Genomic DNA, 26,185 nt, shown 5'->3' with positions numbered 1-26,185 from the left:
AGTGTGGGAGCCGCTGGGTCCCCAGGTCGACTCTCACAGATGTCACACCTCAGTGCTCACCATCTGGGGTCTGATTTTCCCCTTCCAGGGTTCAGTTCAGTCCTTCCCAGGCCTCAGTGCTACGGCGGGAGGAACACACTTTCAGCATGGGCGCTGTCACACTGCTTCTCTAAACTGCTTCAACATGAATAATGAACAGGGGATACGTTTTATTATTTCCAAGTTGCCTGTGAGATAATTATAAAGCAACATGTTGCTGTCACTTTGAGCATATTTTCTCCAACTCCTTTTCTGAATGGATGTACTTAACCAGTTTGATTGTTGTTTATGAGGATGAAAAATAAAATTATTCATCAGTATGCTCTTTATCTCCACTTTCATGTATTTTATACAAGTGATGTCATCACACAGGAGACCTTCTTTTAGCGCAATTTTTCCAAACCCCGTTTACAGCACACCAACACACAAGGTTAACAACCGATCTGAGCATAATAGATCATCGGTGGCCTCTGAGGGGATCCAGAAGGCTTGGCGAATGCAGTTGGACACACATGTAAGGGCACGAGAAAGGCAAAGTTATATACATGTTGGAAGGCAGTGCTCCCAAGGGAAATAACGAAAGGGAAAGGCTCTGTGATTCCATAGGAAAGGGCTCCCTCCGCTTCGCTGTCATTTGGAAAGCATTTCTCTCCTATAAAAAAAACAACTACGTAATAAGCATGGATTTTCTGGCATTCAAAGCTTTCTAGCAATAATTACTTAAACATTGTTGTACATGTTCCTATTGCTATTTTTTTAGATGCATCATTCCTGGCCACAAGCACATATGGAATATTTGGTGCAAGCACGCCACTGCTGCCTGCCCCGTGAATGGCAGCCTCGGGCACCAGAACTGGAGTCTTAGCTGCAGGCCAGTAAACCTAGGGCACCAGAGCATGGAGCAGGCAGAAGTAGCCCCTGCCCCCGAGGCAATGAAGTATATTCCTACCACAGAAGGAAGCACTTGAGAATGTCACAAGGACTATCAAACTGGTGCGTAGGATGCTCAGAAAACAATAAAGGCAAAGAGACCAAGACGGTCTCTGCCTGAATAGGCTTCCACACTGCAGCAAATCAATTATTGTGGGAGATCACACAGGTTAAAGGCCAGCTGCACCTGGAAAATCAGAAAATGGGAAAGAATTAAAGGGAAAACTAGATTACTAAGGGCTTCATAGATGTTAATGACCTCGAGGTCAACATGTCTATACAGGAGAGGAAATCTTGAATGCGGATATTTAATGATGAACTTGCCCTGTAAGTAAACATTCCCTTCCACTCAGACAAAAAGAAGGAAAATAAAAGTCTGATTTCCGTGGAAAAGTTCCAAAAAGCTCTCCAGATCTGTGGTATAAGCACATCATACATGGACGGCATCCCTATTTGCTACACACACACTGAGTCCCCACCCAGCTCGACAAGGCAGGGTGTGGGATACAGGGAGTCCCGGGGCGTGGGTGTGCTGTGAGATGAAATGGCGATAGGGGCTTGGCCCTTGCATGGCCCGCTATCAAGCTCTGAGCCCAGGGCAGGTCCTATTTGCTCACGAGCTGGCTTACCCCACACTGACCCTAGGACACGGGGCCACACCAACTCCTGAGATTCACTCAGTGCATCACCATAGCCAGCGCAAGGCAACACCTCTCCGGCTCCAAAAATCAGAGATGAGTGAATTAGATGCATTTTTTTAATCCTCTAGTTTAAACCTTTCCTTAATGCTAGTTGCATAAATAGAAGTGGGCCTGTTGGGCATCATATATGTGTCAGGATATCCTAGGTCCTGTAAAGCACTGACATGATCTGTATTTCTCCCATGGGAGGACCAGAAACATAAAGCAGCTCTCAGGGTGGATGGGAGCAAGTGACTTGTTCATGCTTGCTTAGGACTTTTGGCCTGAATGAGACCAGGGTTGAGGTTGTGGCCAATCCCCTTCACCACCCCACACCCCACACACATATTCTCACATACCACCCAAAGCACAAAGAGGTTCTTCTGATTTCTTGAGCCATTGAAATAACAATATCATATAAAGGAGGAATTACTTCTCTTTTATCCATAAGAAACCTAAGGTGTAGGGTTAAAAAGACTCTTGAAAGAAGGAAGAACAGAATCTAGGTCTCCTGGCTTTTAGTTCCAGTCAGTGGCTCTGCGTATGGATTTTCAAATCCAAGGCATATCCTCTGAAGCAGTACAAGTGTTGTTTCCCTAAGGAAGGTGCCCCAAGTGATGTCATAGGTGTCAGGAAAAATACATCAATAAAAGTACAAAGAAAAACAACTGGGTTCTAATAGTCAATTAAGTTTAGAAGAATCTGTATGAAACCACATGACATAAACTTCTTCCCTACAGATTTCTTAGCACATTTGATATGTGAATGTAAATTGTCAGTCTGTAAGAGGGATTATTGGACCCTGAACTCTATCAATATATGTCTATCTGCCTATTTATCTATCTCTCTATCTCTCTATCTATCTATGTATCTGTCATGGAGCATCTTTCAGATCAGCATTTCACAGGCCCACTGGAAAAAATGTTAACCTTGAATCCTTGGCAAGGTAGGACATGTAAAAAATTATGTAACAAAGTGACCACCCACGGCTGAGTCTAAAGGCCATACTGTCCACTCTCCAACCCTGCCATGATACAACAATTCCTAAAGCAGAAAGAACTCTTCACACATACATTCCCCACCCCCTCCTGGGTTTATTGATCTTTTGCAGCTGAAGAGTGAAGTAAGTTGAAACAAATTAGTGGACACATTGAAAATATAAACAGAATCTTACCCCAGCTATACTGATTTGCTCATCCAACATTTTGAAAGAGATGCTGCTAGTGAATCAAGTTTCATAACTATGGAGCCGCATCCTGTGATTCCAGCCCACACTTTAAAGGACAATCATGACCTCAGAAAGGTTTTCAAAGGGGAAATTATACATCAATGATTAATCAGATGCACTTTCCTCTTCAGCAATTTAATTTACTAGCTTCAGTTTGTAAGAAACTTACCTGTTTGCCCAAGTGACAGTTTCTATTAGTGCTCTGCTTCTGATGAAAACATTTTTATTATTTTAGCACAATTTCTGAAAATTAAATTACCTAGAAGCAAATAAAAGGACAGAGATTTCTTTTATAGCTCCAGGAAAAAAAGTTCTCCCTGGGATGTGGATGGGGAACATGTGATGGACGGTGTGGTTATTTGAGCTGGACCTTGACAAATGAATAGCAGTTTACCAATTGGAGAAAGACAAGGGGTTGGCACTCCAGGGTGAGAGAACAGCATGTGCAAAAGCATAAAGGCACAAAACATCCTGAATATTTCAGAAATAGTGAGAACTCCAGTGTCAGTAGGATATAGGCATATAGCATAGAGTGACAGATACAGCTGGGAAGGCTTTGGAAACCTTATTATAAAGGACCCTGTATGCTATTCCAATGAGTTTAAAGCTTATCCTATAAACTGCAGGCCACAGTTTCTAAGCATGGTAGTTTTATATGTGTTTATTTATATATGTGTTTTTAGGGAGACAATCTTAGGGAAAATGGAGAAAATGCACTGCAGCAGAGAGACTGGTGACCAGAGTGATCAATCACACAGCTGCTGCAAAAGTCCCAAGGGAAGAAACTGGGGGCAAGGCCAAAACTGAGAGGCCATTCTGAGATGACATGGCAAGGTTTAGAAACTTAACTAGACGAAGGTTTAAAGACAGCCCCCAGGTTTTCTAGATGTATGGTACTATCATTGAGAGAGCTCAGGATTGCAGAGGAAGATAAAGGTTTAGAGGGATTAACTAACAGAGCATATTTTGCCTAAGCAAAACTGTTAAAATGGGCTCAGGTCAAGGTGTGAAGAGGAAACCAACTCTCCTATTCTTACCGGAGCTGCTACTGCAAGGCCCAGCCTGCCCACAGTTTCTCATCTGTGGTCTTGTTTGATTTTAGGGATTATTGTTTTTCTGAATCTGAGCCTATCAATTTATAAAATACCCACACCCACCTCTTCAATAGGACCAGAAGTTATCATAAATCATATTGAGTTTGTGGCGATATCTTTAGCTTCAGCAAATAATGAGTCGGATCAACTCCATCTTAATGTGCCTTGCTCACCAGGTAGATATTTCAAAATGCTTCCTGCTGTGTGGGATCGTGGCGTAGACATGGGAAATGGAAAGATAAGTCTTTTGACCCCACCTGGTCACACCTAATTTAAGTAAATGCTGTCAAGTACGAATATAAGAAAGGCTTCTCTTCTGGTTTTACACCTGCCTTCTCCTCCACGCCACTGCTTTGGGGAAGCCAAGATGAAGCTCACAGTGAGTAGATTTTTCCTTTAGGATGTATTATCTTATAATTGAAAACTGTTAACATTCTGAGCTAAGGGGGTCTGCTTCTTATGACAATCTTACCATAATGGAAAAACTTGCGCACACACACAAAAATCTTTCTTTTCATGGAATTGTGGCATTTATAAGCATTTCTATAGAGAAAGATAAGCATACTTGGAATGGACAGCTGTGTGAGCATTTTATTGCATGCTATCTTTAAAAACATTATTTTCCAGTTCTCCTGATTCAGGTCCGGACACAGAGCAGGCAGTCCCTAAAACTCAGAAAATGCCTGATTTTTCTCCACATTCTTGAATCCCTCTTTTGACCAAAACTCCTGAGCATTTTCAGGCAAGATTAAAAGCTTATTATCAAATCAAACCAATGAGGGATTTACTGCCTCATTCTCTGCTGTGTAATCAATCTCCAAATAAAAAAGGTTTGCATGGACCCTGTCCATTGTCATTTATTCATCAAAAACACCTGAAGCACTACACTAGCGCAGCATCTTCCCTGTGACTCCAGATAAAAGTCTGAGAGGATGAATAGCAGGTGGATGAATAAATTCTGCCAAAGGAAATAGTCGTAGTGTGTGTCACTTATAACAAGATGCCGAGGGACTAGAATCAGATGAATATTTTCATGTTCCAACATACTAAACACTAAAATATAACAGGCTCTACTTCCTAATAAAGTTGCAAATGTAAAATAATCATCTAGAGATAAGTTGTAAAACAGCAAAGTAAAAAGAAAAAAAGAGCTCTGAACATCTGTCAGATGTGGTTTCTCTTCTAGTTCTGCCACGAACAAGTTACAATCTTAGCCAACAAAACCTTGGCCAAGTTACTTAACCCCTGAAGCTCAACTTCCTCATTTGTGAGATGATCGTGTTATACTAGCAGATCTCTAAAATGTCCTCCACCTCTGACTTTCTAGGAGACTAATTTTATCTCCTTCTTAAGCTACCAGAAGAAAAATTAAACAAATTTTTTAAATTACCTTGAATCGCCAGTGCACATCTCAAATCATTTTGCCCCAAAGGATGCCCTGTGTAGAGCTCAGTATTCTGATAGCCAGTGCCACATACCCAGTCAAAAATGACTAATCTGGATATTCTGGGACAATTATTAACTTCCCTTCTGCTAACCAGCCTTGACAGCCAGACTCTCCATCCTTAGCCTCTCATCACCAGCATCCAACCTGCTTACTAATCCATTGCTTCCAAAAAAATTTTTTTAAATAAAAAGAGTACTTCTGCTCTTAGGATGTCTAGGAAAGGAAGAAAGCATCCCAGATCCAACAGGAAAATTAGCTCAAATCATTTTCAAGAGTAATTCTCAAAACTTATATCCATTTTCCTATCATGTATGCTATACATTTTCAAACTTATTTTTCAATAAACTGACACTTCACAGGTTTTTCATGAGATCTACACTAAAAATTCCAAAACTATTTGTCATATTAATGTAATTACTATCAGTAATTCACCTGCAATCCTACATTATCATCGAAACTTTCTACAGGTGAAAAAAAATACGAGGTCAAAGAAGAAAAGACAGACCACTCAACAGAGCAGTGAAATTAGTATCTTCCATAAGCCTGGTTAGAGAAAGAAAGAAGAGGACATTGCTTTGCCATGTGAAAATAGATCAGTGTTATTTGTGATTTTCAGATTATCTTTGCTGGACTTCTTGGCATCTTTCTGGCTCCTGCCCTTGCTGATGTGGTAAGTATCACTTTTTAAAATATATTGCTCAAATGCATTTGCAAAGAAATGTGTTATTATATCACTGTCAGTTTCTTATCATTGATAAATTTCAATCTATCCAGATCGGTGGTGACAGCAGCAGTGCTGTAAGTGGGCAGCAGTCAGTGAGTGTCAACAACGACAATAATGTGGCCAATGTCGACAATAACAATGGATGGAACTCGTGGAACACCTTGTTGGACTATGGCACTGTAGGTAGTCAATACGCAATTTCCATTCCTTACAAATGTGATGCTCCTTTTTTAACAACAACAAAACGTATGCTAGCCATAAAAGAATTAAAATAAATTCCAAGTGCACATAAGGATAGAGAAAAAGGGCCTATTTTGCTCAGCCAGTGTCACTCCTGGATATAATTGGTATTAATAAGTTTCCCACTATCAGTTAAAATTCAAACCTATAAACAGTAATTAGGACCCACTATGCTCAAGAGATTATGAGCCCTTAGACAAATATGAGCATCCTTTTGCTTCCTACAGATGCCCTCACTGATAATAGACCTATATACTGTTACTGTTGGCAAAGCATAGTGCGTCGCACTCTAGCTTCGATTTCCTTCTAAAGAGACTGAAATTAAAATTTCACTTGTAACTCCAAAGGGCCAAAGGAAATGTGAATAACAATATTAATTGGTCAAGGAAGAAAAAAGAAAAAATAAACCACAACCCTTGGTTCTGATTAGGAGACCCAACTCTGCAATTCCCAGCTCTGTACTTAACAAACTTTGTACTTTTAAAAAGTCAACTCTATATTTCAGTTTTATCATCTGATCAATTAGAAAACAAATTTCTCTCTTACCTGCCTCTTTAAAATGTTGTGAAGTTCAAAGGAGATTAAAATGCAATTGCAATTTAAAGTTTATTTCAGCGAGACAGACATGTATCAAGTGACGGTTGCCATGCTAGGGCCTGAAGATAAAGCAACAAGTTAGACACTGTCTCTGCCCTTAAAGAGTTTGTATTCTATCCTCACAAATGTTAGCAATAGATATGATTGCAGAACAGGCCCAGAGACACTGCTCTTTTCCCAGTTCATCATAATTTTGGAGCTCCATTTCCCTTAGCTGCTGAAACTGATTCCTGATGAGAAAAACTCCTTGGAGAACGTATTCCCTGCTATCTACCACCTTCTTTAACAGGGCTTCGTTGCCACCAGACTCTTTAGCAAAAAGGCATGCATTGTGCACAGAATGAACAAGAACTACATGCCCTCTCTGCAAGCCCTTGATGTACTGGTCAAGGAAAAGAAGGTAAAAATAAGTCGTTTTATTTTTGCTCGAGGCAGACCTTATGATCTCCAGTATAATGAGGGTCACAATCATTCCCTCTTGACCACAGTATGTTGTAATGTGCAGCACTAAAGTGAAAGAGGAACTGGCAGTTGCCTGAGGAGAAACAGCTGCCTCCACACTCAGATGCTGTGGCTTACATCTGCCTCTACAGAGGCTAAGGCTAAGCAGAATACCTGGTAATCTTTACTGCTAGAGGGTCAACTACTCAAGCCAATGGGAGCCCTTCGCCCTTCTACAAGGACATTTTTTCACAACAGTTGGATTAGTCAATTAACCAATAAAAGTAGAGGATACCCAGCCAAGTTTGAATTTCAGATAAACAATGGATAACTGTTTTAGCATATGTATGTTCTATGCAAAAATATGTGATTTTTATACCAAAATATGATTTAGTGTTTATCTGAAACTAAAGTTAATTGGCAGGCAACCCTAGTTGGAGTGGCTGGGGAGAAGGGACCTACCATTCTTTAAAATGTTTGCCTGAGTTCGTATTTCTATCACTGATAACTGTGTACCTTTCACTGACAAGGTAAAGAAAATGAATGAACCACATTCTCAGAAACTGATTATTAGATAGCTCAATCCAAGAAATCTAAGATGACCAAATGAGATCCAAGCTTCAGAATAAATTTAGCCTCAGACTTCTGCTTTTATGAGAAGCTGAGGTTTCAAAAAAGTCCCTTGGGGCACAGAAAGTCTGAGCTCTATAGGGCTGGAATTGGCTCCTCTTCATTTTGATCACAGAAATTTTGTAGCCAAGCAACACCTGCTCTTGATCTTGTACCCAACCTTTAATTCAACAAATAACTGGGTTCAGCATTCATTCTCTCTCTTCCTTTCCACTGTCTTCACACTCAGCTTCAAGGTAAAGGACCTGGGGGACCACCTCCCAAGGGCCTGATATACTCAGTCAACCCTGACAAAGTCAATGACCTGCACCAGTATGGAAAATCCATTTCTGTCATGTGCAAGGGGATTCCAACGTACATGGCTGAGGAGATTGTAGGTGAGTAGCCTTTCTACTCTGGACTCCAAGTCAGTCCTGGTAGAATTGTCAGGCTATTCTCAGGCATATCCACATAGGACACCAGTTGGCTGGGAAATAGTGATCAAAGCTAACATTCATATAGCACTTACTCCATGCCAGGCACTATTCTATATGGCTGAAGTATGATAAATCATTTGCTCCTGGCAGCAATCTTGTGTGATAGGTTCTATTATTATTCTCAATTTCTGGATGAGGAAACTGAGGCATAGAGCAGGGTCACAAATCTCTTGCCTGGGTCAATTCCAAGCATTTTGGCTGTAGATTCTGTGCTCTTAACCACTCTGAAACACTTCCTTTCAAGACTGAAGCAGGAGTAAACACAAGATATAGTCAAAGGAATGCATTAATTGCTAAATGGAAAGGGAATGCCAATAAACCTATTGACTTTTTGTAGCTCAGTCACTTAACTTCCAGTATTCAAAGAACAACTTACACAAGAACAAAGTATCCACCTAGGAACCTCAGCTAACAGCAACTTTCTAGGTCTCTGAGTTGATTGATTTAACATGTTAAATAGATATAGATAGATAGATGGATAGATAATAGATAGATGATAGATGATAGATACATAGATGATAGATGATAGATAGATAGATAGATAGATAGATAGATAGATAGATAGATAGATAGACCAACTGATCTTGAAATGTGTGCATAGTTTGTAAACTGTGTGAAATCCCGAAGAGTCTTTGAAGAGAAATTGATACTGGTTTCTTCTTTTTAATCAGGGGCAAGCCTGGCTTTTAACTCAGAAAAATGCATCAGTGCTGATATACTCTGGATTCTGAACATTTCCTTCTGTGGAAGAGCAGTGGAGAATTAAAAAAAAACTTGCCATAGATTTAGTCACTTGTAACTCCATGCAGAAAACTCCATGCAGAAAAATATGGGTTCTAATGGTTTCCTTTATCATGTCATTCTGAAGTGTTTTCTGCTAGTTATGTTTGGCTTATTTAAGTTTGAATAAATCTACTTGGCATTGAATCCAATTTACAGTAAGATTACTTTGGACTTCTGTTTGAAGTGCAAGGATCATAGGGAAATGCGGTGGTGGTAAGTTGTCAAAGTGCATTAGTCCCAACTCCTAACCCATACTCAGGACCTGTCCCTTACAAAGAACCCCTTCAGGTGCATCAGATACTAGTAACCACAGCTCTGGGCATGGTTCCAAGACCATCCCAGTTGAGGTGCACAGTAACATTTCAGATAAGCAAGGGCTACAATCCACTCAAAGTAAATTAAAACAGAAAAGCAGGGTGGGGAATGTTACTACAAGGATATTGCATTATCTAAAATATAGTCTTAGGCCAAGAAAAACAGCTGGTATCAAATAGGCTGTACTGACTTCAAGCACAAGTCTCTTTCTCTCTCCCTGAAGCTATGTGTTAGTTCTTCTCTGCTCCTCTCCAAATTCTACTTCCCTCTTCTTTCCGTCTTGCAGATGGTTTTTCCTACTCATGGCAGAAGATCGCTGAATGAAAACATTAACCTTGTTAACATGTTAACAATGTCTTTCCAACTCAAAAGGTAATGTCTAATACTTTTCAATCCCAAATCCAATTTTCCTTGACCCTATTTGGTTCAAGAGTCCACAACTCCACTTACTGATGGCCATGGGACTGAAGGCACATGGTACATGTACAGCACTGAGGTCTCTACTAGAGGAGAAAGATCCCAGAGGAAACAGAGGATATGTTACAATGTTCAATGTGTTCAAATGTTGTGTATTACAATATGAAACTACAGTTCATTTAAAAAATTTCTCCCATAAATTACATTTCTTTTAAAAATCCTGATGCTGTAAGAGGATAATTCATCCGTTCTTGTGTCTTCAGATGGGATATCCCTAACTAACCTGCCGGGAGCCATGCTACTCAAGCTGTGTAGCAAAGCTCAGGCTGGAGGAAGACCCCCACAAAGCAAGGGCCTTTGCAGCTAGCTCCCCCTATTACCCACCTTGATTTTGTTATTCTCCATAATACTATTGGCTTTGTTTTTGCTTGCATTTTTGCCAAAGACTAAGCTAACCTTTGCTAAGCAGCATGGAAAGGAGGAGAACATAAACTTCCCAGAAGCTTTTCAGGACAGGATAGAATGTGCAGGGACCAGATGGCGATCTTGGCAAGGAATACTGAAACCTGCAGGTAGCTAGTCAAACATTGACTACCCCATCTCCACCTAAGTGGGAATGCCCCCCTTGTTTGCAATGCTAGTGAAACTAGTGATGAAGAGTTTTATAGGAAAATTAGAGAAATAGAGTTATAGGGGAATACTGAATGGAATAACCCTGTCTGACACTTAATCAATCTTCTCATATTTTCTTCCATCTGCTACTTCTATAGTTTTTCTTCTTCTTTCCTAATTACAGCCCTTTACTAGAATTTGTGCCTCATATGTGAAATTACCAAGTACCATAATTCTCCCAAGTGGTAAAGATACCTCAAGACAAGTGCTGGGCATAGAAGCCACGGAGCATAAGTCTGCAAAGAAGTGAAAAACTAACATTTTGAAAGAACATTACTTCTCTCTCACTTACCAGCTTTACATTTCCCTGTCTGGCCCCGGAAGATGGCTGGTTAGCCAGACAGGTAAGATTCCTCAAGGGAGGAACAACCTAAGACAGGCACAGTTGCAGGGGGGGCCATCAGGTGAGAAAATGGGGGCCAATAGAGGTGAGGCTTAGAACCTCACCACCCCCCCAGTTTTGAGAGAAATTGTCTACACCAGTGGATGTTTTGTTACCCTTGTCTGGCTTGGATTAATACCTAGTCTATAGGCACAAACCTGATCATCTACACTTGCCTTCTTACAGTTCTAAATCATGCTTTCTATCTTTATCTTACATCTACCTATGAGAGAATAAATATTATGAGGGGATAAAATGTACCCATTGCATTAAAAATATAGTAACTAACTGTAGTAGTGAGTGACCTGTATTTCACCCTGAGCTGATAGACTCCATAGTCACTGCTACATGCTGCACGTTTCTGTGGTCACATGCATTACTTAGAAACTGCTTTGCATAGAAATAAGAAACACAATACAGTCCATGTTGCTAAAAAAAGTTTAGATCAAGGAATAGAAAAAAAATCACCTATCTAACACTTGGCTAACCATGTATAGATTAGAAGGAAACAGAAAGAAAAAAGCTTGCCTATGCTTGTTAATGAAAAGAACAAATAAAAAATAATCATATCCTTGTGCAAGATGGTATAAATAAAGCTGTCATCAGCACTTTGTTGAGAGACCACCTCCATCTGACTTTGTGCCCTGTCCGTGCACCAACTCCGTCTCATCCTTTTGGGCTTCACACACCCCCGCTAGAGCTGGACTCTGGCACTAACCCTAGTCAAAAACAAAAAACAAAAAACTAAAGACACTGATTCCCACCACATTGAAAAGTTGAGCATTTACCAGGTCTTACTGGGAAGAAATGGTAGTAATTTTCTATACCCTGAGGCAATTTCATTGCTGTTCACAGAAAGTGTACTGCCACAGTAGTAGAACTTCCAAAATATTCCAAAACCATGAAATGTGGAAAACTGCCAAAGACCCATCAAAAATCAAGGTCTTAGATACTGGCCTATCACTATGAGTGAGAAAGAGATAAAACTATGACTCACAAACTGGATACAATGCCATGCAGCTAACCTTTGAGAACTGGTGAATCCCATAGTTCATAGAAGAATTGTCTAGCCACTATTTTAGGATAAGAAGTTAATTTAAATTCATTAGGAAGTTTAAAAAATTATGTACACCTATCAAAATATGTGAAGGAAAAATAACAAGAATTACAGGAGAGCTTAGTAATCTCACTAACCTAGTTATTTTAACACATATCTTTCCATAACTTATAGATGAAGCAGTTAAGGATATTTTTTAAATTTATGCGATTAACAAGCTTATTTTATGAACATATATAGAACACTTCAGAATACATATACTTCTTAAATAGTATGGGACATTTAGAAATAGTAATCACATGCTGAGGCATAAATCAGATCTCAAAAAATGTCAAATGACTGGCATCAAAAAGAACACATTTTTCTGACTTCAATTTAATTAACATTAATAAATATTCCCCTCCAAGTAAAACAAGATAGTTTCCTTTGTTTTGAAATTAGGCAGCATATTTCTAAATAACACATGAACCAAAGAAAAATTCATGATGACAAGTAGAATGTATTTAAAACTGTGCAATAATGAAAGCAAAAAATCTTGTCAGTAGCAGCTAGAGCAGTGTGTAGTGGACAATTTGTAGTCTTCACCATCCATTTTACAAAAGAAAGACTAAAAATTGAGTCAACATTCCACTTATAAAAATGAGGGAAAAGCATACAATTTCTAAAATAAGTAGAAGAAGAAATGATACTAGGAAGGATAGGTAGCCTGGGCAGTCCTTGCTGGGAGAGCTTGAGCGGCTGAGTTTCAGGAGGCCTCTGGGTGCCTTTAGCGGGGCATCCAAGCGGATTGGAGAGTTCAGTCACGTTTGCACCAACCGTGCTGCACGCCTTGCACATGAACAAGACTCTTTGCAAAGGAGTCCCCACGTTGGTGATGGAGAGCTGATTGATAGGACTAAAGATGGTGGTGTGAGAGGTGAGACAGAGGATTCCTCCTAAAACTGCATATTACATGAAAATATAATTAATACAACTAATCCTGAAAGAGCAATAGGAAGGAGGACTGCACCAGACTGCATACAACTGGAGAAAAGAGCAGACCTCACAGAACAAGGTAACATACCAATCCATGGCCCAGTGGGACCCAAGCCCTTCCCCCACCCCAGCTCACCAGCAGGAGGAAGAGAAACAAGAGTGGGGAGGGAGTGAAGGCCTGGGACTGCCGAATACCTAACTCTGGAGATCTGCTCTGGGAGCACAAACCTACATTTCATGGTGCTTTCATGATACTCTCATGATTAGGGGATTAGAAAGCTAAGACAGACAGAATTCCTGGAGAGACTGAGATTCCAGCCACTTGTGGAAATCAGGGATCCATACCCAGCTGCACTGGAACAAAAGAAAGGTAGGCAGTCTGAAAAACTTCTTAACAGCAAGAGAGTGGCTAAAGAGACAAGGATTACACAGAGCTTACTGCTCAGGAGAAGGGCAGGTAGACAAAATTGTCTGGGTGCACTCTTCCCAGCAGGTTGGGAGTTTTCATGATCTTCAGGTGCACCAGTTCCCTGGCTGCCTACACAGCTTGAAGGACCCCCTCTGTGATAGGCAGCCTACTGCGCCTTTCTCCCAGCCAGCCCCAGCTGGCTCGCAAACTGGCAAACTCTACCCTGGCGTTAGGCCAGCCAGAGGGAAGACCTGTCTATAGCAACTACAAATGCAAAGCATAGAGCCTTACACCTGTGTGCTCGGCCCACTGGTTCAGGCAGTGGAGATAGGTATAGCAGCCAGGAAGCAGGAAACAGCTCTTTCCTCCCCACAGGCACCAATACCACTCCCCTGCAACCCACAACATTGCTTCAGGGGCTGAGCAGCTCCAGAGAGTACAGCTTCTGGACACTAGAGGGCGTCATATACAAATATGAAATGCCAAAGGAACCTGGTTCAAAGTAAAATTGTGAATACAACTCCTGAGAAAGATTTAAATGACAATGACCTCAAGAATCTTCCTGAAAGTGAGTTCAAAATAAAAATCATTAATTTGCTCATGGAGGTACAGAAAGATATTCAAGAACTCAGAAATGAATTCTAGTCAGAAATCCAATCATTGAAGAGCACAAAGGAGGGTATTAAAAGCAGATCAGATATGGTAGAGGAGAAATAAATGAAATAGAAACTAGAGAAGAGGAATACAAAGAAGCTGAGGCACAGAAAGAACTGTGTGACCAATCCAAATGGAACAATATTTCATTATAGGGGTACCAGAAGAAGAAGAGAGAGAAAAAGGGATAGAAAGTGTCTTTGAGGAAGAAATTGCTGAAAACTTCCCCAACCTGGGAAAGGAGATAGTCTCTCAGGCCATGGAGATCCACAGATCTCCCAACACAAGGGACCCAATATATTTCTGTACCTCCATGAGCAAATTAATGATTTTTATTTTGAACTCACTTTCAGGAAGATTCTTGAGGTCATTGTCATTTAAATCTTTCTCAGGAGTTGTACTCATAATTTTACTTTGAAGCCAAGGAAAGACAACACCAAGACATATAGTAATTAAATAGGCAAAGATCAAGGATAAGAATAAACTACTAAAAGCAGCCAGAGAGAGAAATAATATCACATACGAAGGAAATTCCATCAGGCTGTCATCAGACTTCTCAGCAGAAACCTTACAGGCCAGAAGGGAGAGGCATGATGTATTTAATGCAATGAAGTAGAAGGGCCTCAAACCAAGAATACTTTACCTGGCAAGACTATCATTTAAATTTGAAGGAGGAATTATACAGTTTTCAGATAAGCAAAAGCTGAGAGAATTTACCTCCCGCAAACCACCTCTATAGTGTATTTTGGAAGGACTGCTATAGATGGAAGTGTTCCTAAGGTTTAATAGCTGTCACCAGAGGTAATAAAACCACAGTAAAGAAAGTAGAACAGCTAATTACTAAGCAACTGCAAAATTAAATTAGGTATCCCTGAAGTCAATGAAGGGATAGACAAAGAGTAAAGAATATGATACCTAATATATAAAGAATGGAAGAGGAATAAAAAGGAGGAGAAAAAAGAACCTTTAGATTGTGTTTGTAATAGCATACTAAGTGAGTTAAGTTAGACTCTTAGATAGTAAGGAAGTTAACCTTGAACCTTTGATAACCACGAATCTAAAGCCTGCAATGGCAATAAGTTCACACCTATCAATAATCACCCTGAATGTAAATGGACTGAATGAACCAATCAAAAGACACAGAGTAATAGAATGGATAAAAAAGCAAGACCCATCTATATGCTGCTTACAAGAGACTCACCTCAAACCCAAAGACATGCACCGACTAAAAGTCAAGGGATGGAAAAAGATATTTCATGCAAACAATAGGGAGAAAAAAGCAGGTGTTGCAGTACTAGTATCAGACAAAATAGACTTCAAAACAAAGCAAGTAACAAGAGATAAAGAAGGACACTACATAATGATAAAGGGGTCAGTCCAACAAGAGGATATAACCATTAGAAATAGATATGCACCCAATAGAGGAGCACCAGCATATGTGAAACAAATACTAACAGAATTAAAGGAGGAAATAGAATGTAATGTATTCATTTTGGGAGACTTCAAGACACCACTCACTCCAAAGGATAGATCCACCAGGCAGAAAATAAGTAAGGACACAGAGGCATTGAACAACACACTAGAACAGATGGACCTAATAGACATCTATAGAACTCTACATCCAAAATCAACAGGATACACATTCTTCTCAAGTACATATGGAACATTCTCCAGAATAGACTACATACTAGGCCACTAAAAGAGCCTCAGTAAAGTCAAAAAGATTGAAATCCTACCAACCAACTTTTCAGTCCACAAAGGTATAAAACTAGAAAAAATTGTACCAAGAAAGCAAAAAGGCCCACAAACACATGGAGGCTTAACAACACACTTCTAAATAGTCAATGGATCAATGACCAAATTAAAATGGAGATCCAGCAATATATGGAAACAAATGACAACAACAACACAAAGCCCCAACTTCTGTGGGATGCAGCAAAAGCAGTCTTAAGAGGAAAGTATATAGCAATCCAGGCATATTTAAAGAAGGAAAAAAAAATCCCAAATAAATAGTCTAATGTCACAATTATCGAAATTTGAAAAAGAAGAACAAATGAGGCCTAAAGTCAGCAGAAGAAGGGACATAATAAAGATCAGAGAAGAAATAAATAAAATTGAGAAGAATAAAACAATAGAAAAAATCAATGAAACTAAGAGCTGGCTCTTTGAGAAAATAAACAAAAAAAGCCTCCAGCCAGACTTACTAAGAGAAAAAGAGAATCAATACACATCAACAAAATCAGAAATGACAAAGGAAAAATCATGATGGACCCCACAGAAATACAAAGAACTATTAGAGACTACTATAAAAACCTATATGCTAACAAGCTGGAAAACCTATGGACAACTTCCTAGAAAAATACAACCTTCCAAGACTCACCAAGGAAGAAATAGAAAATCTAAACACACCAATTACCAACAATGAAATTGAAGCAGTAATCAAAAAACTACCCAAGAACAAAACCCCCATGCCAGATGGATTTATCTCGGAATTTTATCACACATACAGAGAAGACATAATACCCACTCTCCTTGAAGTTTTCCAAAAAATAGAAGAAGAGGGAATACTCCCAAACTCATTCTACAAAGTCAACATCACCCTAATATGAAAACCAGGCAAAGACCCCACCAAAAAAGAAAACTACAGACCAATATCCCTGATGAATGTAGATGCAAAAACACTCAACAAAATATTAGCAAACCAAATTCAAAAATACATCAAAAGGATCATACACCATGACCAAGTGGGATTCATCCCAGGGATACAAGGATGGTACAACATTCGAAAATTCATTAACATCATCCACCACATCAACAAAAAGAAGGACAAAAACCACATGATCATCTCCGTAGATGCTGAAAAAGCATTCGACAAAATTCAACATCCATTCATGATAAAAGCTCTCAACAAAATGGGTATAGAGGGCAAGTACCTCAACGTAATAAAGGCCATGTATGATAAATCCACAGCCAACATCATACTGAAAAGCGAAAAGCTGAAAGCTTTTCCTCTTAGATCGGGAACAAAACAGGGATGCCTACTCTCCCCACTGTTATGAACTAATAGAAAGAGAAATCAGGAAAACAATTCCATTCACAATAGCATCAAAAAGAATAAAATACTTAGGAATAAACCTAACCAAGGAAGTGAAAAACCTATACCCTGAAAACTATAAGACACTCTTAAGAGAAATTAAAGAGGTCACTAACAAATGGAAATTCATCCCATGCTCCTGGCTAGGAAGAATTAATATTGTCAAAATGGCCATCCTTCCCAAAGCAATATACAGATTTGATGCAATCCCTATCAAATTACCAGCAGCATTCTTCAACAAACTGGAACAAATAGTTCAAAAATTCATATGGAACAACCAAAGACCCCGAATAGCCAAAGCAATCCTGAGAAGGAAGAATAAAGTGGGGGAGATCTCACTCCCCAACTTCAAGCTCTACTACAAAGCCACAGTAATCAAGAAAATTTGGTACTGACACAAGAACAGAGCCACAGACCAGTGGAACAGAATAGAGACTTCAGACATTAACCCAAACATATATGGTCAATTAATATATGATAAAGGAGGCATGGACATACAATGGGGAAATGACAGTCTCTTCAACAGATAGTGCTGGCAAAACTGGACAGCTACATGTAAGAGAATGAAACTGGATCACTGTCTAACCCCATAAATGAAAGTAAATTTGAAATGGATCGAAGACCTGAATGTAAGTCATGAAACCATAAAACTCCTAGAAAAAAACATGGGCAAAAATCTCTTAGACATAAACGTGAGCAACTTCTTCATGAACATATCTCCCTGGGCAAGGGAAACAAAAACAAAAATGAACAAGTGGGACTATATCCAGCTGAAAAGCTTCTGTACAGCAAAGGACACCATCAGTAGAACAAAAACGTATCCTACAGTACAGGAGAATATATTCATAAATGACAGATCCAATAAACAGTTGACATCCAAAATATATAAAGAGCTCATGCATCTCAACAAACAAAAAGCAAATAATCCAATTAAAAAATGGGCAGAGGAGCTGAATAGACAGTTCTCTAAAGAAGAAATTCAGATGGCCAACAAACACATGAAAAGATGCTCCACATCGCTAATCATCAGAGAAATGCAAATTAAACCACAATGAGATATCACCTCACACCAGTAAGGATCACCACCACCCAAAAGACAAACAACAACAAATGTTGGCGAGGTTGTGGTGTAAGGGGAACCCTCCTACACAGCTGGTGGGAATGTAAATTAGTTCAACCATTGTGGAAAGCAGTATGGAGGTTCCTCAAAATGCTCAAAATAGAAATACCATTTGACCCAGGAAGTCCACTTCTGGGAATTTACCCTAAGAATGCAGCAGCCCAGTTTGAAAAAGACAGATGCACCCCTATGTATATCACAACACTATTAACAATAGCCAAGAAATGGAAGCCACCTAAGTGTCCATCAGTAGATGATTGGATAAAGAAGATGTGGTACGTATACACAATGGAATATTATTCAGCCATAAGAAGAGAAAAATCCTACCATTTGCAACATGGATGGAGCTAGAGGGTATTATGCTCAGTGAAGTAAGCTAGGAGGAGAAAGATAAGTACCAAATGATTTCACTCATATGTGGAGTATAAAAACAAAGAAAAACTGAAGGAACAAAACAGCAGCAGAATCACAGAACCCAAGAATGGACTAACAGTTACTAAAGGGAAAGGTACTGGGGAGGATGGGTGGGAAGGGTGGGATAAGGGTGGGGTAAAAGAAAGGGGGCCTTATGATTAGCATGTATAATGTGGGGGTGGGGAGCACAGGGAGGGCTGTACAACACAGAGAAGACGAGTAGTGATTTTACAGCATCTTACTATGCTGATGGACAGTGACTGTAATGGGATTTGTGGGAGAGACTTGGTGAAAGGGGGAGCCTAGTAATGTTCTTCATGTAATTATAGATTAATGATATCAAATATATATATATATATTATAGCCCAGTATCATGAATTTGTTTTTTGATATATCATTTGTGATTTTATTATTAATTTATACTTTTACTTCATTGTTGCTAATGAATGTGGCTTGTGAAATTTCTACTAACTGGAATTTGGAGAGATCTTTTAAAATAAATCATTGCCTGGGCTACAAACAATTTTTGAGTATATTCTTGGTATATTTAAAAAGAATATGCGTCAGCTCCAAAATTCAAAGTAGAATGTAAAGTTACAGAAGATGGAACTTGCTTCCATCACCTCAAGTGTAGGTTGACTCAATTACCTGCTTCTCAATAGAGTGTGGGAATGAAGGGGGAAAATAGGAACTTCATTCTAGCAGACACCACCTTAACCAGGTGATCAATGTGAACATCGCCAGTTATGCTGATATCACACAGCCTCTGATACATGTCCTTCACCTCTCTGGTGTTTTCCTCCAAATCCATAACCCCAGCATAATCAGGAAAAACCATCAGACAAATCCAGACTAATGACATTTTGCAAAATATCTGATCGTATTCTTCAAAAGTGTCAAGGTCCTTGTATTGGTTTTTCAGGGCTGCCATTACAAGCTACTGTAAACTTGGGGGCTTCAAATAGCAGATGTTTATACTTTCATAATTTTGGAGTCTGAAACTAGAGTGTCACTAAAAGTAAACTTGCACTCCTTCCAAAGGCTGTGGGAAAACCCCTTCCCTGCCTCTTCCAGCTTCTGATAGCTCTGTGTTCCTGTGACAGCATTGCTCCATTCTCTGCCTTCATCTTCACACAGCCTTCATCCTTACATGTCTTTGTATCTCAAATCCTCCTCTCCTCTCTTTCGCCAAGACACTGGTCACTGGACTCAGGGCCCGCCCTAAATCCAAGATGACCTTACCCTGAGGCTTTTAACCTTAACTACACCTGCAAAGACCTTCCAAATAGGTTCATATCCACAGGTACCAGAGGCTGGGCCTTGGATGTAACTCTGGAAGATCCAAGTCAACCTACTATGAGGAGACTGGGACCCTGTCACTGATTGCAGGGGACTAAGGAGATGTGATGGCTAAATGCAGTGTGGTGCCCTAGAGTCAAAGGGGGATATTAATGAAAAAAATGATAAAATTCAAATAAAGTCTGTAGGAGAATTAATAATATTGTAACAGGGTTAGTTTCTTAAAGGGTTTAATATCATCTTCTTGATAGTGTCTTAACATTAATATCACAGTTTTGATCATTGTGCCATGCTTAGGATGTTCATTCATGTTAGAGGAAGCTAGGTGAGCAGCATATAGGACCTCACTGTACTATCTTCACAACTCCTCTATAAATTTAAAATCACTTCAGAATAAAAGTTTTTAAAGTGACCACATTAGACTATCTTATTAAAAGATAAGGACTCAAGAGTTCGTTTAAAAATCCATAACTGACGATGTTCACATTGATCACCTGGTTAAGAGGAAACTAAAAAGAAATACTGAACATGTGAAAATAAATTGACAAGGATATATAGTACATTTTAAATAAATAATACAATCAGAGTGGTAACACTGTCAAAAAAGTACAACTTACAGCAAAATCAGTAAATAAAATAATAGGAGTCTTTTGTGATGACAAATCAATCTATCTGCATTAAAGACCTAACGGTCATAAACTTTATATACCAAATTACATAGATTCAAAGTATATATTTTTGGAAATACAGACTTTGGAAATGTATACTGTCAGAAATGTCGAAAGAAACCAGCAAAGCTACAAAAGGGAAGAGACCTTATCAGATGTATCAGTTTTTAACAGATGAAATACACAAAAATAGAATATGAAAAACTTCAATATTTGAGTGGTTGCACCTGGATGTAGAATCACCATGAAATGCAGGCTCATGTAAGCATCTGCTACCAATAAGGTAAATATCATGAGCTGTGCTGTGCTGGTGACACAATCTTTCTGAAATGACCAAAAATTCCTGATAGAGTTCTAAACTAAGGAAATACTGTCTTTCCCTCTATCTACATGCATTCCTAAAAGGTTTGTAACTGCAAAATTACAAAGTCTCTTTATGTTAAAAGCAAATTAGTATCTGGACTCTGAAGATTATAAACAGTCACATAGGACACAGGACAAATCTTCATGGCATGTGCTATAAGCCAACTGAGCTGTTACCAACGTATCCTTCAAAATGTCCTTAGCCCTTCTCAAAATTAATTTTGACAAAATTCCCTTACAGTTTTCTAAAGTGTTTTATTTACTTTGCTTGCTATATGATGTCTGTGAATAGTCGGGAGGGACCCCCATAACAGAGCCTTAGCACTGGACACAAGACTTTCTTTCTATGTTTCACACTGCCTGAAGTTAGCTGGATCGTCTAATTAATAGGATTCCCTAGTTAGGAGACCATTGAAGCAACTGAAACACCTGTTTTCTTTATTTGATGGGAATGAGTGTGAAAGACCATCAGACTCTGCCTTTTACTCTTAAGAATCCTGAAGTAGCTGGCAGAGTCAGGCTTTGCCCCATGGCAACTGCCCTCTGCTCCTTCACCTGCTCTTCTGGACACAGCAGAACTGGCATCAGGTTGGATCTGGCCAGAGGAGGTCTCCATATGGGGAATATCCATAGAGTGCCGAGTATTCCCTTCCTAGGTGTTGATAGGTGTAGTGAGCTTGGGCACCTGCCCCTTCCCTGCCTAGAATGGCAATTCCAGTCACACCCCTGTTGTTGAAATACCTTGCAAGCCATCCCAGTGAAGTGTAAGCTGGGTTTGCTGCTCCCAGGACAGCATAGACCCACCCCCGAGTCATGTGTGCATTAGAGATGTGACTTCCTCTAACTCCCCCTCATCTTACCTTCACTTCCAGCCCCCAGGGGACATTATTCTATGTCCCAGCAATGTGCTGTTCAGGCAACTATTTCCTTCTCTTGCTTGAATCATGAGCTGGTTGGTACGTCCCTCAATCTGATTCTTTATCACAGCATAGGTAACAAAACTTCTCAGTTTCTGGTGTACTGTTTGTTTGGTTCAAAGGGCATATGGAAGAGGGGAGTTAATATATAGGCTTTAAATGCCATCCAGGAGCTGGAGGGGAAGGTGAGTCAATAACAGATCCCATCAGCGCCTTGTCAAGGGGCTTTGAGCATCTGACAGGTGGCCGGTGGATGGAAGCAGCACCTGTGATGGGCCCATGGTGACTCTGGAGCTGAGGGACAGGAGGGACAATTGTTGAGTTGCTGGTGTCTCTGTCTACAGGACCTACCTGGCTTCAGTGGATAACAGCCATATTAGCTTTGACCTGGACAGACTACAGCAAGATAATGACAGAGGCAGGCCCCACATGCATTTTTAAATAATTTTTAATGCAAAAACAAGAAAATTAGCAACCATCCTTCTAGCATTAGTCTGCATGTTGATGTGGATTAACAATTTTTATTTAGGAATATGTGGATTTGCCCACCCATCAAGCATTGAGATGCCGTGTACATTGCTCCATCCAGGCTCTCTTATCCTTGTGGTGTGAAGTGATTGGGGCACTTTGTCCTCTCCATGAAAAGAGTTTCTCCCAGAGAGGTTATCACCTCTTCCACCTGGAGCCCAGGAAGAGACACACCGAACAGACCGGCACTTCATGGTGTGAAGTGGTTATCATGATGCCTATGTGGAAACTGAGCCTTAGCAAGGTGAAAGGATCCACTCAGAATCTGGGAGCAGCAAATGCTGGGGTACTAGGACTGGTCTTTGGGTTTGGCTCTTTCTGAGTCCAGTGCTTCTTTCTCTCACACATTTATTCACATAATATCATTCATTGAGAGAGCAAGCATGGGATATGGAAAAGAGCTTTAATTTGCATAAATGTCAAGAGCTATGTCTTGACACAACTTCTTTGTTTAATCTCATTGTGAAGAGTATCAAATGTTAGAGCTGTAGGGAACAGAGTCCCAATCTTCCACGCACATGTGTGCACATACTCACACAGAGTTCAACACCCTCTCAGGGCCTTTTGAGTCTTTTAACCAGCCACACAAGGCAGTCAAATCAACAATGCTGTCTTTCATGCTTGAGCTCTGTAGATGGGACCTCCCTCCTCAGCTGTTCATCTCTTCGGTGGAAATTGCTCAGAAAACTCAGTACAGCAACACCCCTCCCCAGCCCCCACACCCCAAGATGAAATTCTCAGCAATCTCTAAGAACTTCCTAGGGAGACAGTTCAGGGAGACGCCTTCCTACTTAGATCCCTACAAACTAGTTTCCTCCAACTCCCCACCCTGTGCCCATCAGGGCAGTACAGGTACTTGGTCACACCACCTTAAGCTGTCTCCTGTAGTACCAGTGTGGCAGACTGTGGGTGCCAGAATAAGCAAAGCTGGATTCAAAAACTGGTCCTTAGGTCAGTTAGTTCACTGCTCAGGGACTCAGGGGAAAAAACAGTAGCTAATAATGCCTGCTGTATTAGTCAACATTGACACACAACCACAGAATCTCGGCAGCATTCAATAGTAAGCATTTATTTTCACACACATCTGTGGTCAGCTAGCTGGGAATTGGCTGACCTAGGCTGGGCTCAGTGGAACATCTCTGCTTCAAGCTATGAATCGAGCTGGTTCCAGTTTGTTCATTGTGCCTCATTCTGGGCTCCAGGTGGAAAAGGCAGTGCCTCCTGGGAAAAACTCTTCTCCTGGAGAGGACAAAAGTGCCAGAGAGCATGGCCAACCATGATCGGAAACAACGCAAGCACATTTCAAGCCCCTATTTGCACTGTATCTACCATCACCCATGGACCAGTCAGTCACAGGGACAAGCCAAAAGTCAAGGTACAGGGAAGTAAACCCCTGCATATGTCTCATGAGAGGCACTGAGAAATTACATGGCAAAGAGCGTGGATCCAGGATACAGTGAAGAATTGGGACTGAAAGACCAATCTGCCACACTTATTTACAGCATTGCTGGAAAAATTAAATGTAATAATGCATGTAAAGGTATGGATACACAGTAAGCTTTTAATGATCATTGGTTTCATTCCATTCCATACATTCCAGGCCCACCACTGTGATGCCAGCTGAAGTCCTTTCAGGCTGCAGTAGACTCCTGAAATATGGCCTCCATCAAATCTTTACCTCACTATGTAGTCATGATTTTCCCCATAACAAAAAGTAGAGTTGAATTCTCTCCCTTCAGATCTAAGCTGGCCTTAGTGACTCTCTTTGACTAATAGAAGCAGAAGTGACATTCTGAGACTTCCAAGGGTCAAACATAAAATGACTTGCCACCTACCTGACTCCCTTGAGATGCTCCATCTCGGACCATTTCCTCAGGGCAGCCAGCCACCAAGCTTTAAAAAGACTGAGCTACCCAGGGACGATGCACATGTATGTTGCAATTAAAAATTCTACCTGAGCTCCCACCCGTGTGAATGGGCCATCCTGGATGTCCAGCCCAACTGATCCCTTAGATCATCACTGTATCTTGCTGCAACCACACGGGACCTCCCCACAAAATGAGAGGTGCCCAGATGAGCCCCAGTCAACCCACAGAACCATGAGAAACAATAACAAATTACTGTTAAAGTTATTACATTGTGGAGTGGTTTATTTTATAGTAGTTGTGACCAGAACACTGGCCCAGGTTAGTCTCTCCACTGGCCACAGAAACCATTTAGGATCCTCACAGACAGAATGTGCCACTTTACAATCTGCCCATTCATCCTCAAACCCAGCCCAGTTCACTCTTGGTGCTGGTCCTGCCTCCCCTTTCTAGCACTGTCAAAGCCCTCTGACAACAGGGTAAGCGTGGGCTCAGCTCCCTCTCCAGCCCATTTTACTTCAAGATGGGGAGGGTATCTGTGGTATGAGAAGTAAATAGAATTAGTTTGACAGTCACTCAGGGAGAAGTAGACACACACAGGGTTAGTCCTCCAGGGACTGAGAGGGAGTGGTTGTCCAGAGTTCTGTATGCATGTATATTCCCCCAGCTCTCCTCCTTCAGAGACTCAGCTTCAGATGGACCGAATTGACCCTTAGGCTTTCAATGAGCCTTGACCCCAAACATACTTATGGTCATACTCAAGAGGCACTCTGAGAATCTGATTCCTCAGAACTCTGCACTGACCTCTTACAGGCTCTGAAAAATGCAGGCCAATGGGCAGGCCTCTGAAGCTGGAGTGAATGTCTGACAGTGCAGACAAGGTCCTGGGTCTGGCAGCATCTCAGCATCCCCTGATGCCTCCTCCTTCAGACTGTGAGGGTGTCCACAGGAACCCATCAACATTCTTGAAAACTAAATGCAATTACAACACTTCTGCTCAAGTGATTCCTCCCTGTTTGCTTGCTTTGTACATCTGCTCTGCAGAAGTCATTTTGTGGTACAGAGAACAACCCTGTGTTGAGGTCAAGGACCTCTGACCCTTACAAAAGTCAAAGAAAGAAGTCTCATTGTCCACTTAACTAAACGTGATACAGTCATTTCAGTGATTTAAAGCAGGTAGGTTGCAAATTGATGATGCAAAAACCAATGTCCTGGCAATAGAATAAAGAAATGTCAAAGCTTAGTACTTTGTTAGGCCAAGCACTATGCTATGAATGGAATCCAAGGAATCTAGTTCCCAGGAACTTTGGTGAAAATTAGACAGAAGGGATCATCATGTTTAAACTTAATCTCTCAAAACTTCTTTTACTCCTCATCTTCCCACTTATAGACTTGTCAACATCCTTCCCACTGTCTCAAAGGGTCACATGGTAGAAAGAGCTTCCCCAAGTGACGACAGGCCTGCCTCCCAGCTCTACAGCTTATAGGTGCACAAAATTCTTAAGAAAATTATTTGACCTCCCCAAGACTCAGGTTTTCATTCACGAAATGAGGATAATAATGTCTCAATCATAGTTGTTGCATGAAATCAAATACAGCATCAATGACCCCCAAGGGAATTCTGGTCACACGTATATATATATATATATATATACGTGTGACCAGAATATATGTATATATATGTATATATATATATATATGACAGAATTTTTAGCAAAATCTGAAGC

At 40.4% G+C, this 26,185-nt stretch overlaps 2 protein-coding genes across 2 annotated transcripts in view; one reads left to right on the top strand and one right to left on the bottom strand.

The window, feature by feature from the left end:
- The window catches only part of GKN2 (gastrokine 2), a 92,106-nt gene that overhangs the window by 21,303 nt on the left and 44,618 nt on the right, over positions 1 to 26,185 (bottom strand). The gene's annotated exons all lie outside the window — the stretch shown is intronic.
- Positions 4,252 to 10,261, top strand: GKN1 (gastrokine 1). The gene is made up of 6 exons (XM_037022143.2): positions 4,252 to 4,350; positions 6,035 to 6,088; positions 6,193 to 6,321; positions 7,269 to 7,379; positions 8,280 to 8,427; positions 9,198 to 10,261. The coding sequence occupies exons 1-6, from the start codon at positions 4,252 to 4,254 to the stop codon at positions 9,290 to 9,292; spliced, it is 636 nt and encodes a 211-aa protein (XP_036878038.1). The 3' UTR covers positions 9,293 to 10,261.

This window comes from Manis javanica, chromosome 1, assembly GCF_040802235.1.
Source record: "Manis javanica isolate MJ-LG chromosome 1, MJ_LKY, whole genome shotgun sequence".
NCBI classification, from domain to species: Eukaryota; Metazoa; Chordata; class Mammalia; order Pholidota; family Manidae; genus Manis; species Manis javanica.
This window is presented reverse-complemented; position numbering and strand designations above follow the sequence as displayed.